At 47.9% G+C, this 16,924-nt stretch overlaps 1 protein-coding gene across 15 annotated transcripts in view; it reads right to left on the bottom strand.

The window, feature by feature from the left end:
* The window catches only part of rerea (arginine-glutamic acid dipeptide (RE) repeats a), a 338,328-nt gene that overhangs the window by 117,784 nt on the left and 203,620 nt on the right, over nt 1-16,924 (bottom strand). For all 15 annotated transcript variants that reach the window (XM_090185445.1, XM_090185450.1, XM_090185453.1 and 12 more), the window contains 2 exons: nt 8,502-8,607; nt 7,776-7,872 (listed from right to left, as the gene is read on the bottom strand). In XM_090185445.1, coding sequence (XP_090041571.1) covers nt 7,776-7,872; nt 8,502-8,607 — 203 coding nt within the window. The remainder of the gene's footprint in view (nt 1-7,775; nt 7,873-8,501; nt 8,608-16,924) is intronic.

Genomic DNA, 16,924 nt, shown 5'->3' with positions numbered 1-16,924 from the left:
TGCCGAAGCACGTCTCACTCAAAAAAGGCTCTCAGTCACACGATTGGGTATTTCTCGCAGGCTACAAGTGAAGACAGACACATCTGTCACACGATTGGGTATTTCTCGCAGGCTACAAGTGAAGACAGACACATCTGTCACACGATTGGGTATTTCTCGCAGGCTACAAGTGAAGACAGACACATCTGGGACCCCTACTGCGTACGTCCGTATCCAATTCTGAGACGCATATTGAAGATATTGGTAGAACTGTCCACATTTACTTTTCGTCAGCCGACAAGATGAGTAGTAGGACTAACGAACAGCAAAAGCACTAGCCTATGCCAATCAACTATCCCCCGTAGTATAAAAGTTGACCTCTTCTATTCTGTGCAAGAAATAAATGTTCCTAACATAGTCCGGGACAGTTGTGGGATGCGATAGATCCTAAATTAATAATAATAAATATATATATATATATATATATACACACACAAGCATTAAAAAATGAACTAAGAAATAAGGCTGATGCAACAGATGACAACGTTTAGCTTACAATGGTGATAAACTATTAGACTATTTCTTCACATTATAAGCAGAGCAATGCGCACATGGCAGTAGGCAATCAGCACGAATGTTCCATTAGCAGGAAAACACCATTATTCAAAATGACCACAAATGTAATTAATGCTTTTATTATAAAGTTGCATTTTTATGGGGAAAATGATCTTCCGCAAACGTGAAACTCACACGCTGCTTATGTATGCCAGTAAACAGATTAATGTGCTTCATTTTAAGAAATGATATGGCCACTTTAGTTGTAATACAAACCTTATTAAAACATATAGGCCTATGGGCAAGGCAACATGAGGTGTGAGACTATGCTTTGAACACATCCCCCCCCCCCAAAAAGCTTGAGCTGTTTGGCTTAAGCTAGGAATCATTCACACGCGATCATTTATCAAGTGATAGGCTAATATTGTCACCCGTCAGACTATTCCTGATTTAATCTGGTCTTCATGCACCTGTATCTAAACAGGGGCAGCGGGAAAAAATACATGTCATCTATGCACTTAAATAGTGAATGGAGGACGCTTTTCCCCCTGGTTTATGTTCATGGCAGCCAGGTAGGATATACTCCTGTTGTAAAGAAAAGCAAAGTACTTAATATTAAGTTTGAGAAAGTTGAGAAATAAATACAGTTGGCCTACCCTATAGGAAGCTGATGGGAACCTCCTCTTTTTAACAGAGGCCATCACTCTGTTTTCTCAAACAATTGCATAGCCTATAGAAATGTTGCGTAACATGAGCATGAGCTCTCATGACATTTGCATTGATGTCAGAGTGAATAGAGGGACAACAGAGTGCTGAGTACCAGGCAGTTAAAACATTTGGTAGGCTAATAATGACCATCAGAGCTTGGAGAAGCCTAATTACCGTGACTAAACGGTCACATGGAATTGTGACCGTCATCATGACCACCAGTGTGGCGGTAATACGGTCACCGTAACAGCACTAGTGTCAGTACCTTATTCAATGTGTAGGGGTACTAGAGTGGTTGTCTATATAGTCGTGGCCAAAAGTTTTGAGAATGACACAGTTTGCAGCTTCAGTGTCTTTAGATATTTTTGTCAGATGTTACTATGGAATACTGAAGTATAATTACAAACATTTCATAAGTGTCAAAGGCTTTTATTGACAATAACATGAAGTTGATGCAAAGAGTCAATATTTGCAGTAGTAACATTTCTTTTTCAAGACCTCTGCAATCCGCCCTGGCATACTGTCAATTAACTTCTGGGCCACATCCTGAGTGATGGCAGCCCATTCTTGCATAATCAATGCTTGGAGTTTGTCTGAATTTGTTTGTCCACCTGCCTCTTGAGGATTGACCACAAGTTCTCAATGGGATTAAGGTCTGGGAAGTTTCCTGGCCATGGACCCAAAATATCGATGTTTTGTTCTCCGTGCAACTTAGTTATCACTTTTGCCTTATGGCAAGAATCATGCTGGAAAAGGCATTGTTTGTCACCAAACTGTTCCTGGATGGTTGGGAGAAGTTGCTCTCGGAGGATGTGTTGGTACCATTCTTTATTCATGGCTGTGTTCTTAGGCAAAATTGTGAGCGAGCCCCTTCCCTTGGCTGAAAAGCAACCCCACACATGAATGTCTCAGGATGCTTTACTGTTGGCATGACACAGGACTGATGGTAGCGCTCACCTTGTCTTCTCCGGACAAGCTTTTTTCCGGATGCCCCAAACAATCGGAAAGGGGATTCATCAGAGAAAATGACTTTACCCCAGTCCTCAGCAGTCCAATCCCTGTACCTTTTGCAGAATATCAGTCTGTCACTGATGTTTTTCCTGAAGAGAAGTGGCTTCTTTGCTGCCCTTCTTGACACCAGGCCATCCTCCAAAAGTCTTCGCCTCACTTTGTGTGCAGATGCACTCACACCTGCCTGCTACCATTCCTGAGCAAGCTCTGTACTGGTGGTGCCCCGATCCCGCAGCTGAATCAACTTTAGGAGACGGTCCTGGCGCTTGCTGGACTTTCTTGGGCGCCCTGAAGCCTTCTTCACAACAATTGAACCGCTCTCCTTGAAGTTCTTGATGATCCGATAAATGGTTGATTTATGTGCAATCTTACTGGCAGCAATATCCTTGCCTGTGAAGCCTTTTTTTGTGCAAAGCAATGATGACGGCACGTGTTTCCTTGCAGGTAACCATGGTTGACAGAGGAAGAACAATGATTCCAAGCACCACCCTCCTTGTGAAGCTTCCAGTCTGTTATTTGAACTCAATCAGCATGACAGAGTGTTCTCCAGCCTTGTCCTCGTCAACACTCACACCTGTGTTAACGAGAGAATCACTGACATGTCAGCTGGTCCTTTTGTGGCAGGGCTGAAATGCAGTGCAAATGTTTTTTGGGGGATTCAGTTCATTTGCATGGCGAAGAGGGACTTTGCAATTCATCTGATCACTCTTCATAACATTCTGGAGTATATGCAAATTGCCATCATACAAACTGAGGCAGCAGAAATTAATATTTCAAAACTTTTGGCCACGACTGTACAGGTCAGTACCAGTACCTTATTCAATGTGCAGGGGTACTGGAGTGGTTGTATATGCAGGTCAGTACCAGTACCTTATTCAATGTGCAGGGGTACTGGAGTGGTTGTATATGCAGGTCAGTACCAGTACCTTATTCAATGTCCAGGGGTACTGGAGTGGTTGTATATGCAGGTCAGTACCAGTACCTTATTCAATGTGCAGGGGTACTGGAGTGGTTGTATATACAGGTCAGTACCAGTACCTTACTCAATGTGCAGGGTACTGGAGTGGTTGTATATACAGGTCAGTACCAGTACCTTATTCAATGTCCAGGGGTATTGGAGTGGTACATAAGTCACAGGGCTGAAAAGTGACTGGTAGCAGGAATATATAAATACAAATGGTAATATATACAGTGCCTTCATAAAGTATTCATACCCCTTGACTTAACCACATAATGTTGTGTTAAAGCCTTAATTCAAAATCAATGACAGGTTTTTTTCCCCCCCAAGAGCACAGTGGTCTCCATTAGGAAATGGGAAAAAAATATGGAACTACCCAGACTCTGCCTAGAGTTGACCGTCCAACCCAACTGAACAACCGGGCAAGAAGGAACTTGGTCAGCAAGACAGCCCAATGACCACTGACAGAACTAGAGTACCTTGGCTGAGATGGGAGAACCTGACAGAAGGACAACAGTCTCTACAGCACTTCATCAATCTGGGATTTATGGGAGACTGGCCAGACAGAAGCCACTCCTGAGAAAAAGACACGACAGCACGCCTGGAGTTTGCAAAAAAAGGCACACAAAAGACAGAATCACAAGGCAAAGGATTCTGTGGTCTGATGAGACAAAAAATGTAATTCTTTGGCCAGAATGTAGAGCGTTATGTCTGGAGAAAACCAGGCACAGCAATGAATAATCAATGGACATCAGCGTAATGAGTAAAACATCTAATCAATAATCATTCTAGCAGCAGCGTAGGTTGTGTCTGAGTGGGTAGAGACCTGTGGATGGGCATAGAGTCAGTATGGATAGTATGTGGGAGAGCAGTAGTTAGCCATTTAACAGTTTTATGGCCAGGGGATAGAAGCTGTTTAGAAGTCTGGTTGTCTGAGCCTTGATACACCGGTACTGCCTATCTCGGGTGGCTGGATTCTTTGGTATTTGTTTTGGGCATTTCTTAGACATTGCCTGGAATGTATGTCCTGGATGGCAGACAATTTTACCCCAGTGATGGATAGGGCCGTCCGCACCACCCTCTGTAAGGCCTTCCAGTCCTGGGCGGTGCAGTTGCCCATACCAGACGTTGATACAACGCCTCAAGATGCGTTCAATGGTGCAGCTGTAAAAGTTCCTGAGGTCTGAGGGGTCATGCCAAATCATTTCAGCCTCCTGAGGGAGAATAGGCGTTGGCGTTGCCTGATTCACAACCGTTCTGGTGTGAGAAGACCATGTAAAGTCCTCAGTGATTAGGAACTAGAAGCTCTTGACCTTTTCCACTGCGGCCCGTCGATGTAGATGGGGGTGTGCAACCCCCCCCCCCCCCCCCTCACGTTTCCTGTAGTCCACGATCAGCTCCTTGGTCTTGCTGAGGTTGAGGGAGAGGTTGTTGTCCTGGCAACACACTGCCAGTTCTCTGAACTACCGTCCCTGTAGGCGGAGTTCATCGGAGTTGGTGATTACGCTTACCACCGTCGTGTCGTCAGCAAACTTGATGGAGTTGGAGTCATGCCTTTGGCCACACAGTCGTGGTTGAACAGGGAATACAGAAGGGGACTAAGGACACACCCCTGAGGGGCCCCAGTGTTAAGGATCAGCGTGGCGGACGTGTTCTTGCCTACTCTTACCAACTGGGATCGAACCGTCAGGAAGTCCAGGATCCAGTTGCAGAGTGAGGTGTTTAGTCTCAGGGTCCTGAGCTTGGTGACAAGCTTTGTGGGCACTATGGTATTGAACGCTGAGCTGTAGTCAATGAACATCATTCTCAAAAAGTTATTCCTCTTGTCAAGGTGGGAGAGGGCAGTGTGGAGTGCATTTGAGATTGCATCGTCTGTAAATCTGTTGGGGCGGTATGCAAATTGGAGTGGGTCTAGGATGTCTGGGATGGATGTGATGTGATCCATAACCGGCCTTTCAAAAACACTTCATAATTACAGATGTTAGTGCTACAATGCGGCAGTCATTGTGGCAGCCAGCCTTCGAGTTCTTGGGAAGACGAATGATGGTGGTCAGCTTGAGACATGTGGGGATCACAGACTGGGACAGTGAGAGGTTGAAAACCACTGTTAAGATGCCTGCCAGCTGGTCTGGCCCTGTGGCCTTGCGATTATTGACCAGATTAAAAGCCCTGTGTCGGCCTCAGAGTGAGAACACCCAGTCCTCTGGGACAGTGGGGGCCCTTGTGCAAGGCTCAGTGTTATTTTTGTTGAAGCGTGTAATCCATAATGGACTGTAGCCCTTGACACATGCGTCACAGCCAGTGTAACAGAATTCCACCTCATCCTTCTGCCTGTTTGATGGCTCTGCGGGGTTCGTAAGGGGACTTCTTGTGCGTGTTTGTGTCCTCGTCCGTAACCTCAGGGTCTTTTAGTTTAGCTCCAACCTCAGTGTTAATCCAGGGCTTTTGATTGGGGAAGCAGCAAACCTTCTCTGTGGGGACAACGCCAGCGATGCATTTCCTGACGAAGCCCAAGACGGAGGTGGTTAGCTCGTCGATGCTATCGGCGGAAACACGAAACATATTCAAGTCAACGCTAGCAAAGCAGTCCTGCAACATAGCCTCTGATTCGGAGGATAATCTCTCTATAGAGGGCGTCAAGGGTTCTTTCTGTTTGTAAACAGGAAGCAGGAGTATAGAGCCATGATCTGATTTGGTAATGGGGTGATAATGGAGGGCCTTGTATGCGGGTTGAGTAACAGTGGTTTAGGACTTCATTGGCCCTAGTGGAGAAGGTTGATAAAAGTTGGGCACCATATGTCTTAGTGACGTGGAATTAAGAAAACCAGCCTTCGGGTGCATAGTTTCCTGCTTGTTTATAGCCTTGTACAATTTGTTAAGTGCCTGCTTGTTTATAGCCTTGTACAATTTGTTAAGTGCCAGCTTGTTTATAGCCTTGTACAAGTTGTTAAGTGCCAGCTTTTTTATAGCCTTGTACAATTTGTTAAGTGCCAGCTTGTTTATAGCCTTGTACAATTTGTTAAGTGCCTGCTTGTTTATGGCCTTGTACAAGTTGTTAAGTGCCTGCTTGTTTATAGCCTTGTACAATTTGTTAAGTGCCAGCTTGTTTATAGCCTTGTACAATTTGTTAAGTGCCAGCTTGTTTATAGCCTTGTACAATTTGTTAAGTGCCAGCTTGTTTTTATTATCCTGGAGGTGGAATATACATAGAAGTCACGATAACAGATGAAAACTCTTTCGGGAGTTAGAAGGGTCGGCATTGGACCATCAGGTATTCCAAGATGGATGAACAATCGGTTGGGACTTCCACTGCGCTGTGTGAGGAGTTGTAGGGGAGGTTACAGCACGTTCTGTACTTCCTGTTGCAAGCAGACAGGTTTTCCTTTAATACTGGTCTGTCTGGTCTAGAATTATACACCTCGGTCTTTCATAGCTGTAGTCTACTGTCCAAGAGAAACTTTTCTGTTGGTATACAAGCGTTGCAAAAACATTGTCAGCTACTGATCTTCAACTTAACCCAAAGAGTCCCACCGCGACGCTGGCGCGTTTTGGACATTAAACACCTTTTAAAACATTGTGTGTTTGAGCTACAGACTTCGGTGGATTGGTCTTTTTCATTCTGCATCGGTTGGTCCGTGTGAGCGGTATTTGTGAGATAAGGGCGGATCCAGAAGGGGGTCCGGGGGCCAGGTCTTTTCCCAAAAATGTCTGTAGGGTTCGAATGGTTTGAGTTACAAACTATGAAAAGCTAAGACTCTGTCGAACACGCGCCGTTTTGCTCTGTGACCTCACAAAGCTACACAACAGTCGTTAGAAGGTAAAGGGTTCTAATACCTAGAAGATCGTAGGAAATCCCAGGTCAAAGTGTCTATAATGGGGCGGCAGGGTAGCCTAGTGGTTAGAGCGTTGGACTAGTAACCGGAAGGTTGCAAGTTCATATCCCCGAGCTGACAAGATACAAATCTGTCGTTCTGCCCCCGAACAGGCAGTTAACCCACTGTTCCTAGGCCGTCATTGAAAATAAGAATTTGTTCTTAACTGACTTGCCTAGTTAAATAAAGGTAAAGTAAGGGGTTCTTCTACATAGAAGATCAAATCCCAGGACATAGTGTCTATAATACTGTAAGGGGTTCTTCTACATAGAAGATCAAATCCCAGGACATAGTGTTTATAATACTGTAAGGGGTTCTTCCACATAGAAGATCATAGGAGGGCTGGACATTTCAGGACATAGTGTCTATATTATTGTAATTAACTCAGATGTTGTCACAAACTCCACACAGTGTTCTCTGACAACTTGAATATTCATTTCCCAATGAATTCTTATAAACACATTTTTTAAAATCAAAAACTAATGAATGCAACTATTTATGTCAAATAGTTGTGTGTCCGACTTGCAGCCTTGGTTGTCCTGAATAGAGCATGTTAAAACACTTCTTTATGAGGCTAAATATGAGGGCTGGCCATGCAGATAAATGACTGATAGGGTGAAGTACTTTCCCACTGTTAGCTTCGAGGTAGATATGCATATTTCCCTCCCTCCCTCCCTCGTATGTGGTCTCACCTGAGGGCAGCAGCATGGTATGTGTCCACATAGTCGGAGATGAAGAGTTCTCTGCTCTTGACCACGGGGTCTGTGATGACTAGGTCCCGGCCAGAATCTGGAGGACAGAAGAGAAGACACAGTGAACACACTGTATTTACACACGGTGACTAATTGCTGCAAGTAATCACACAAGATAGAAGGAGGAGCAGGCAGGTGTGTGCGTGTGTGTGTGTGTGTGTGTGTGTGTGTGTGTGTGTGTGTGTAAGAGAGAGAGAGACGGGGCCATTTGGTAGTTGGTGTTCATCACAGTGCAAGTTATTTGCACTTGATGGTCCAGACACTCGCTGTCTGGCCTAAAGGTGTGTGTTACCAAGGAAACCGAGCTAATACAACTGGTACGAAAAAAGTGTGTGAAAAAAAGCTGGCCTGAAATCTGCTGATCTGAGTGTTGTTACCTAGGGAACACAGCATGACTGGTTCAGTGTTTCGTTCTACATGTCTCGCATATCCTGTCCTTTACAGACAACTGGATATGTGTGTGTGTGTGTGAGAGAGAGAGAGAAAGAAATAGATTGAGTCTATGTATGGGGTGTATGAATGTATTGTGTTGTGTTAGTGTACATTTTTTATGTGTGTGTGTATTTTGTGTGTGTGTGTATTGTGTGTGTGTGTGTGTGTGTGTGTGTGTGTGTGTGTGCGCAGACATGCAAGAACATTAGCATTTTAGTGTGTATTTGAACTGACCGTTATCATTGTTGCGATCCTGCACCAGGTGTTGGTAGACTGAGTCTGGGACCTCTGACTGACGGTAGTACCATTTAACACTGAGTAACAGATGGTCTCGCTTACTCTGAGAGGGTAGAGAGAGAGAGAGAGGGTGGAGAGAGAGAAAGAGAGGGTGGAGAGAGAGAGAGAGAGAGAGAGAGAGAGGGTGGAGAGAGAGAGAGAGAGAGGGTGGAGAGAGAGAGAGAGGGTGGAGAGAGAGAGAGAGGGTGGAGAAAGGAAGAGAGAGAGAGAGAAAGAGAGGGTGGAGAGAGAGAGAGAGAAAGAGGGAGAGAGGGTGGAGAGAGAGAGAGAAAAAGGGAGAGAGAGAGAGGGTGGAGAGAGCGAGAGAGAGAGAAAGAGGGAGAGAGAGAAAGAGGGAGAGAGAGAAAGAGGGAGAGAGAGAAAGAGGGAGAGGGTGGAGAGAGAGAGAGAGAGAGAGAGAGAGAGAAAGAAAGAGGGAGAGAGAGAGAGAAAGAGGGAGAGAGAGAGAGAGAGAAAGAGGGAGAGAGAGAGAGGGAGAGAGGGTGGAGAGAGAGAGAGAGAGCGAAAGAGGGAGAGAGAGAGCGAAAGAGGGAGAGAGAGAGCGAAAGAGGGAGAGAGAGAGCGAAAGAGGGAGAGAGAGAGCGAAAGAGGGAGAGAGAGAGCGAAAGAGGGAGAGAGAGCGAAAGAGGGAGAGAGCGAAAGAGGGAGAGAGAAAGAGGGAGGGGGGGAGAGAGGGAGAGAGAAAGGGTGGAGAGGGAGAGAAAAAGAAGAGTTAGAAAATTAACAGACATTTGTTTGTTAACAGCGTCACAGATTGGTGTGTTGGCAGAATGTCTGTCTCCAATGGCACCCTATTCAGTATATAGTGCACTACTTTTGAACAAAGCCCCATGGGGCAGGGTGCCATAGGGGACACATACAGAGTCGTGCTGCTGCTGTTTTCAGCTGGTTGGTTTATTACCCTCTCTAGTTAGTCAGCTGGTTGGTTTGTTATCCTCTCTAGTCACTCAGCTGGTTGGTTTGTTATCCTCTCTAGTCACTCAGCTGGTTGGTTTGTTATCCTCTCTAGTCACTCAGCTGGTTGGTTTGTTATCCTCTCTAGTCACTCAGCTGGTTGGTTTGTTATCCTCTCTAGTCACTCAGCTGGTTGGTTTGTTATCCTCTCTAGTCACTCAGCTGGTTGGTTTGTTATCCTCTCTAGTCACTCAGCTGGTTGGTTTGTTATCCTCTCTAGTTAGTCAGCTGGTTGGTTTGTTATCCTCTCTAGTCACTCAGCTGGTTGGTTTGTTATCCTCTCTAGTCACTCAGCTGGTTGGTTTGTTATCCTCTCTAGTCACTCAGCTGGTTGGTTTGTTATCCTCTCTAGTTAGGTTGGTTTGTTATCCTCTCTCGTCACTCAGCTGGTTGGTTTGTTATCCTCTCTAGTTAGTCAGCTGGTTGGTTTGTTATCCTCTCTAGTTAGTCAGCTGGTTGGTTTGTTATCCTCTCTAGTCACTCAGCTGGTTGGTTTGTTATCCTCTCTAGTTAGTCAGCTGGTTGGTTTGTTATCCTCTCTCGTCACTCAGCTGGTTGGTTTGTTATCCTCTCTAGTCACTCAGCTGGTTGGTTTGTTATCCTCTCTCGTCACTCAGCTGGTTGGTTTGTTATCCTCTCTAGTCACTCAGCTGGTTGGTTTGTTATCCTCTCTCGTCACTCAGCTGGTTGGTTTGTTATCCTCTCTAGTCACTCAGCTGGTTGGTTTGTTATCCTCTCTCGTCACTCAGCTGGTTGGTTTGTTATCCTCTCTAGTCACTCAGCTGGTTGGTGCCCCCAAAAAAGATCAACAGGGAAAGCAGCACCATTAAAAAAAAACTGGAGTGGATATTATTTAGCTGTTCTACATAGCCAGATAGAACAAATGTGTGGAAGGAAGTTAGGGAGATACGAGGGGAAAGGAGAGGCTGTGTCATATGTAGTAATTCAACCATCTAGAAAACCCTGCCAGGGTGAAGAGTTTCTGCCACCCTTCAAACAAGACTTAAGACCATTCTGTCATGTTGCCCAGAGTGCACTGCCACCCAGTGGTCATCTGTGGTACTACAGCTCCCCATCATCTACAATACCATCAGATTACCAGCAAGTGGCAGCACTGAGTCAGAGCAGGAGGGAGGCCAGGGAGGGAGGGCCAGAGAGGGAGGGCAAGGAGGGAGGGCAAGGAGGGAGGCCAGGGAGGGAGGGCCAGAGAGGGAGAGCCAGAGAGGGAGGGCCAGAGAGGGAGGGCCAGAGAGGGAGGGCCAGAGAGCCAGAGAGGAGGGAGAGGTTTGTGACCTGTTGCCACAAGAAAAGAGCAACCAGTGAAGAACAATCACCATTGTAAATACAACCCATATTTATGTTTATTTATCTTCCCTTTTGTACTCTAAGGGGAGGGCCGGGGAGCGGAGGGGAGGGCCGGGGAGGGCCTGCCGGGGGAGGGGAGGGGAGGGCCTTCCGGGGGATGGGAGGGGAGGGCCGGGCCACTGGGGGAGGGGAGGGCCTGGTGTGCTTGACTCAACCCTATGACTTAACAGAACACACACACTACTCAGAACAGAATTCTAAGGCTTTAAATATCTTTACAATGACTTCATGCTTCTTCACACAGTGAACACACACAGCTCTATTCTCTCCCTCCCTCCGCTCTCCATCACCACCCTTGCAGTAAGCGGTGTTTGGTCTAGTGGGTGGGTTCATTGAGCACGACCCGTTGCCCCGGTTGGGTGGGGTTTGCTCATTTTCGACCTTTCAATTGGTCCTCCTAAGGAGAGGTGTCCGCCCTCCCGGGGAGCCCGGGCCATGCAACGTCAACCGGGCCATGCAACGTCAACCGGGCCATGCAACGTCAACCGGGCCATGCAACGTCAACCGGGCCATGCAACGTCAACCGGGCCATGCAACGTCAACCGGGCCATGCAACGTCAACCGGGCCATGCAACGTCAACCGGGCCATGCAACGTCAACCGGGCCATGCAACGTCAACCGGGCCATGCAACGTCAACTGGGCCATGCAAAGTCAACTGGGCCAGACTTCTACCAGAAAACACACAGTACCCACCAAGTGTTAATAGGCATAAGGGGGGAATTACTGACATATTGAAATCCAAACCCTCATGACAGTCAGGGAGCAGACGCCACACAGGGAGCAGACGCCACACAGGGAGCAGACGCCACACAGGGAGCAGACGCCACACAGGGAGCAGACGCCACACAGGGAGCAGACGCCACACAGGGAGCAGACGCCACACAGGGAGCAGACACCACACAGGGAGCAGACACCACACAGGGAGCAGACACCACGCAGGGAGCAGACACCACACAGGGAGCAGACACCACGCAGGGAGCAGACACCACGCAGGGAGCAGACACCACGCAGGGAGCAGACACCACGCAGGGAGCAGACACCACGCAGGGAGCAGACACCACGCAGGGAGCAGACACCACGCAGGGAGCAGACACCACGCAGGGAGCAGACACCACGCAGGGAGCAGACACCACGCAGGGAGCAGACACCACGCAGGGAGCAGACACCACGCAGGGAGCAGACACCACGCAGGGAGCAGACACCACGCAGGGAGCAGACACCACGCTGGGAGCAGACACCACACAGGGAGCAGACACCACACAGGGAGCAGACACCACACAGGGAGCAGACACCACACAGGGAGCAGACACCACGCAGGGAGCAGACACCACGCAGGGAGCATACACCACGCAGGGAGCAGACACCACGCTGGGAGCAGACACCACGCTGGGAGCAGACACCACGCTGGGAGCAGACACCACGCAGGGAGCAGACACCACGCAGGGAGCAGACACCACGCTGGGAGCAGACAACACGCTGGGAGCAGACGCCACGCTGGGAGCAGACGCCACGCTGGGAGCAGACGCCACACAGGGAGCAGACGCCACACAGGGAGCAGACGCCACACAGGGCGCGGACGCCACACAGGGCGCGGACGCCACACAGGGCGCGGACGCCACACAGGGCGCGGACAGAACACAGGGCGCGGACGCCACACAGGGCGCGGACGCCACACAGGGCGCAGACAGAACACAGGGCGCAGACAGAACACAGGGCGCAGACACCACACAGGGCGCAGACACCACACAGGGCGCAGACACCACACAGGGCGCAGACACCACACAGGGCGCAGACACCACACAGGGCGCAGACACCACACAGGGCGCAGACACCACACAGGGCGCAGACACCACACAGGGAGCAGACACCACACAGGGAGCAGACACCACACAGGGAGCAGACACCACACAGGGCGCAGACACCACACAGGGCGCAGACACCACACAGGGAGCAGACGCCACACAGGGAGCAGACACCACACAGGGAGCAGACACCACACAGGGAGCAGACACCACACAGGGAGCAGACACCACACAGGGCGCAGAGAGAGGGGGGGGATAAGAGAGGGAGGGAGAGAGAGCAGAGGGAGGAAGAGAGAGAAGAGAGAGAGGGAGGAAGAGAGAGAAGAGAGGGAGGAAGCGGGAGAAGAGAGGGGGGGAAGGAGAGAGCAAGAGCGAGAGCGAGCTGTGTGTGCTCACTAAGTGAAGAAGCATGAGGTCAATGTGAAGATATTTAAAGGCTGTTGAGAATGTTATTCTGAGTAGTGTGTTCTGTTAAGTCACAGGGGTGAGCTGAGAAAAAGCAGTCAAGCAAACTAGTCTCCACCCTCCCCCTCCCATGCCTCCCTCCCTCCCTAGTTCTCTGCCTCCTCTGTTTCCCCTCCCTCCCTCCTGTTTTCCCCCTCCCCATCTCCTCCCTCCCTCCCTAGTTCTCTGCCTCCTCTGTTTCCCCTCCCTCCCTCCTGTTTTCCCCCTCCCCATCTCCTCCCTCCCTCCCTAGTTCTCTGCCTCCTCTGTTTCCCCTCCCTCCCTCCTGTTTTCCCCCTCCCCATCTCCTCCCTCCCTCCCTAGTTCTCTGCCTCCTCTGTTTCCCCTCCCTCCCTCTCCAGTTCTCTGCCTCCTGTTTCCCCCCTCCCCATCTCCTCCCTCCCTCTAGTTCTCTGCCTCCTCTGTTTCCCCTCCTCTCCCTCTCCTCCCTCTAGTTCGCTGCCTCCTCTGTTTCCCCCCCTCCCCCTCTCCTCCCTCTAGTTCTCTGCCTCCTCTGTTCCCCCCCTCTCTAGTTCTCTGCCTCCTCCGTTTCCCCTCCTCCCCCTCTCCTCCCTTTAGTTCTCTGCCTCCTCGGTTTCCCCTCATCTCCCTCTCCTCCCTTTAGTTCTCTGCCTCCTCCGTTTCCCCTCCTCCCCCTCTCCTCCCTTTAGTTCTCTGCCTCCTCCGTTTCCCCTCCTCCCCCTCTCCTCCCTTTAGTTCTCTGCCTCCTCCGTTTCCCCTCCTCCCCCTCTCCTCCCTTTAGTTCTCTGCCTCCTCTGTTTCCCCTCCTCTCCCTCTCCTCCCTCTAGTTCTCTGCCTCCTCTGTTTCCCCCCCCCTCCCCCTCTCCTCCCTCTAGTTCTCTGCCTCCTCTGTTCCCCCCTCTCTAGTTCTCTGCCTCCTCTGTTCCCCCCCCTCCCCCTCTCCTCCCTTTAGTTCTCTGCCTCCTCCGTTTCCCCTCCTCCCCCTCTCCTCCCTTTAGTTCTCTGCCTCCTCCGTTTCCCCTCCTCCCCCTCTCCTCCCTTTAGTTCTCTGCCTCCTCTGTTCCCCCCTCTCTAGTTCTCTGCCTCCTCTGTTCCCCCCCCTCCCCCTCTCCTCCCTTTAGTTCTCTGCCTCCTCGGTTTCCCCCTCCCTCTCCCCGAGGCATTAGAGGAGTACTGTGCAGGCAGCTGCTGTTTAGAGTCCAGAGATTCAGAGTAACAGTCTAAATCTCTCCTCCACCACAGTGCTGATCTGATCACAGGACATACACAGCAACAGGCATTTCAAACGCATTCCTAACCACTGACGCTGACACACACACAGGAATCCTTCCCAACCTCTCATCTAGCCACCGTTTACTTTCAGGAACGTTTAACTTCAGACAGGCTGGCACTAGCTAGGCTAGTTGAATACATTTTCATCTAGAGGTGCATGATAACTGTTTTAAGGAGATGATATGTGTTACTGTGATATGTGTTACTGTGATAGGTGTTACTGTGATAGGTGTTACTGTGATATGTGTTACTGTGATGTGTTACTGTGATATGTGTTACTGTGATGTGATATGTGTTACTGTGATGTGATATGTGTTACTGTGATGTGATATGTGTTACTGTGATGTGATAGGTGTTACTGTGTTACTGTGATAGGTGTTACTGTGTTACTGTGATAGGTGTTACTGTGATAGGTGTTACTGTGATAGGTGTTACTGTGATAGGTGTTACTGTGATAGGTGTTACTGTGATATGTGTTACTGTGATATGTGTTACTGTGATATGTGTTACTGTGATGTGATAGGTGTTACTGTGTTACTGTGATAGGTGTTACTGTGATAGGTGTTACTGTGATAGGTGTTACTGTGATAGGTGTTACTGTGATAGGTGTTACTGTGATAGGTGTTACTGTGATAGGTGTTACTGTGATAGGTGTTACTGTGATCTGTGTTACTGTGACAGGTGTTACTGTGTTACTGTGATAGGTGTTACTGTGTTACTGTGATAGGTGTTACTGTGATAGGTGTTACTGTGATAGGTGTTACTGTGATAGGTGTTACTGTGTTACTGTGACAGGTGTTACTGTGATAGGTGTTACTGTGTTACTGTGATAGGTGTTACTGTGATATGTGATATGTGTTACTGTGATATGTGTTACTGTGATAGGTGTTACTGTGATAGGTGTTACTGTGATAGGTGTTACTGTGATATGTGATATGTGTTACTGTGATATGTGTTACTGTGATAGGTGTTACTGTGATACTGTGATAGGTGTTACTGTGATAGGTGTTACTGTGATACTGTGATAGGTGTTACTGTGATAGGTGTTACTGTGATACGTGTTACTGTGATACGTGTTACTGTGATAGGTGTTACTGTGATAGGTGTTACTGTGATAGGTGTTACTGTGATACGTGTTACTGTGATACGTGTTACTGTGATACGTGTTACTGTGATAGGTGTTACTGTGATACTGTGATAGGTGTTACTGTGATAGGTGTTACTGTGATACGTGTTACTGTGATAGGTGTTACTGTGATAGGTGTTACTGTGATAGGTGTTACTGTGATAGGTGTTACTGTGATAGGTGTTACTGTGATAGGTGTTACTGTGATACGTGTTACTGTGATACGTGTTACTGTGATACGTGTTACTGTGATACGTGTTACTGTGATAGGTGTTACTGTGATAGGTGTTACTGTGATACGTGTTACTGTGATATGTGTTACTGTGATAGGTGTTACTGTGATAGGTGTTACTGTGTTACTGTGATAGGTGTTACTGTGATAGGTGTTACTGTGATAGGTGTTACTGTGTTACTGTGATAGGTGTTACTGTGATAGGTGTTACTGTGATAGGTGTTACTGTGATAGGTGTTACTGTGATAGGTGTTACTGTGATAGGTGTTACTGTGATAGGTGTTACTGTGATAGGTGTTACTGTGATAGGTGTTACTGTGATACGTGTTACTGTGATAGGTGTTACTGTGTTACTGTGATAGGTGTTACTGTGATAGGTGTTACTGTGATAGGTGTTACTGTGATAGGTGTTACTGTGATAGGTGTTACTGTGATAGGTGTTACTGTGATAGGTGTTACTGTGATAGGTGTTACTGTGATAGGTGTTACTGTGATACGTGTTACTGTGATAGGTGTTACTGTGATAGGTGTTACTGTGATAGGTGTTACTGTGATAGGTGTTACTGTGATACGTGTTACTGTGATAGGTGTTACTGTGATAGGTGTTACTGTGATAGGTGTTACTGTGATACGTGTTACTGTGATACGTGTTACTGTGATACGTGTTACTGTGATAGGTGTTACTGTGATACGTGTTACTGTGATAGGTGTTACTGTGATAGGTGTTACTGTGATAGGTGTTACTGTGATAGGTGTTACTGTGATAGGTGTTACTGTGATAGGTGTTACTGTGATAGGTGTTACTGTGTTACTGTGATAGGTGTTACTGTGATAGGTGTTACTGTGATAGGTGTTACTGTGATAGGTGTTACTGTGATACGTGTTACTGTGATAGGTGTTACTGTGATAGGTGTTACTGTGATAGGTGTTACTGTGTTACTGTGATATGTGTTACTGTGATAGGTGTTACTGTGATAGGTGTTACTGTGATAGGTGTTACTGTGTTACTGTGATATGTGTTACTGTGATAGGTGTTACTGTGATAGGTGTTACTGTGATAGGTGTTACTGTGATAGGTGTTACTGTGATAGGTGTTACTGTGTTACTGTGATATGTGTTACTGTGATAGGTGTTACTGTGATAGGTGTTACTGTGATAGGTGTTACTGTGATATGTGTTACT

Source organism: Oncorhynchus mykiss, chromosome 9, assembly GCF_057628025.1.
Source record: "Oncorhynchus mykiss isolate SJ-2025 chromosome 9, ASM5762802v1, whole genome shotgun sequence".
In the NCBI taxonomy this organism is placed as follows: Eukaryota; Metazoa; Chordata; class Actinopteri; order Salmoniformes; family Salmonidae; genus Oncorhynchus; species Oncorhynchus mykiss.
This window is presented reverse-complemented; position numbering and strand designations above follow the sequence as displayed.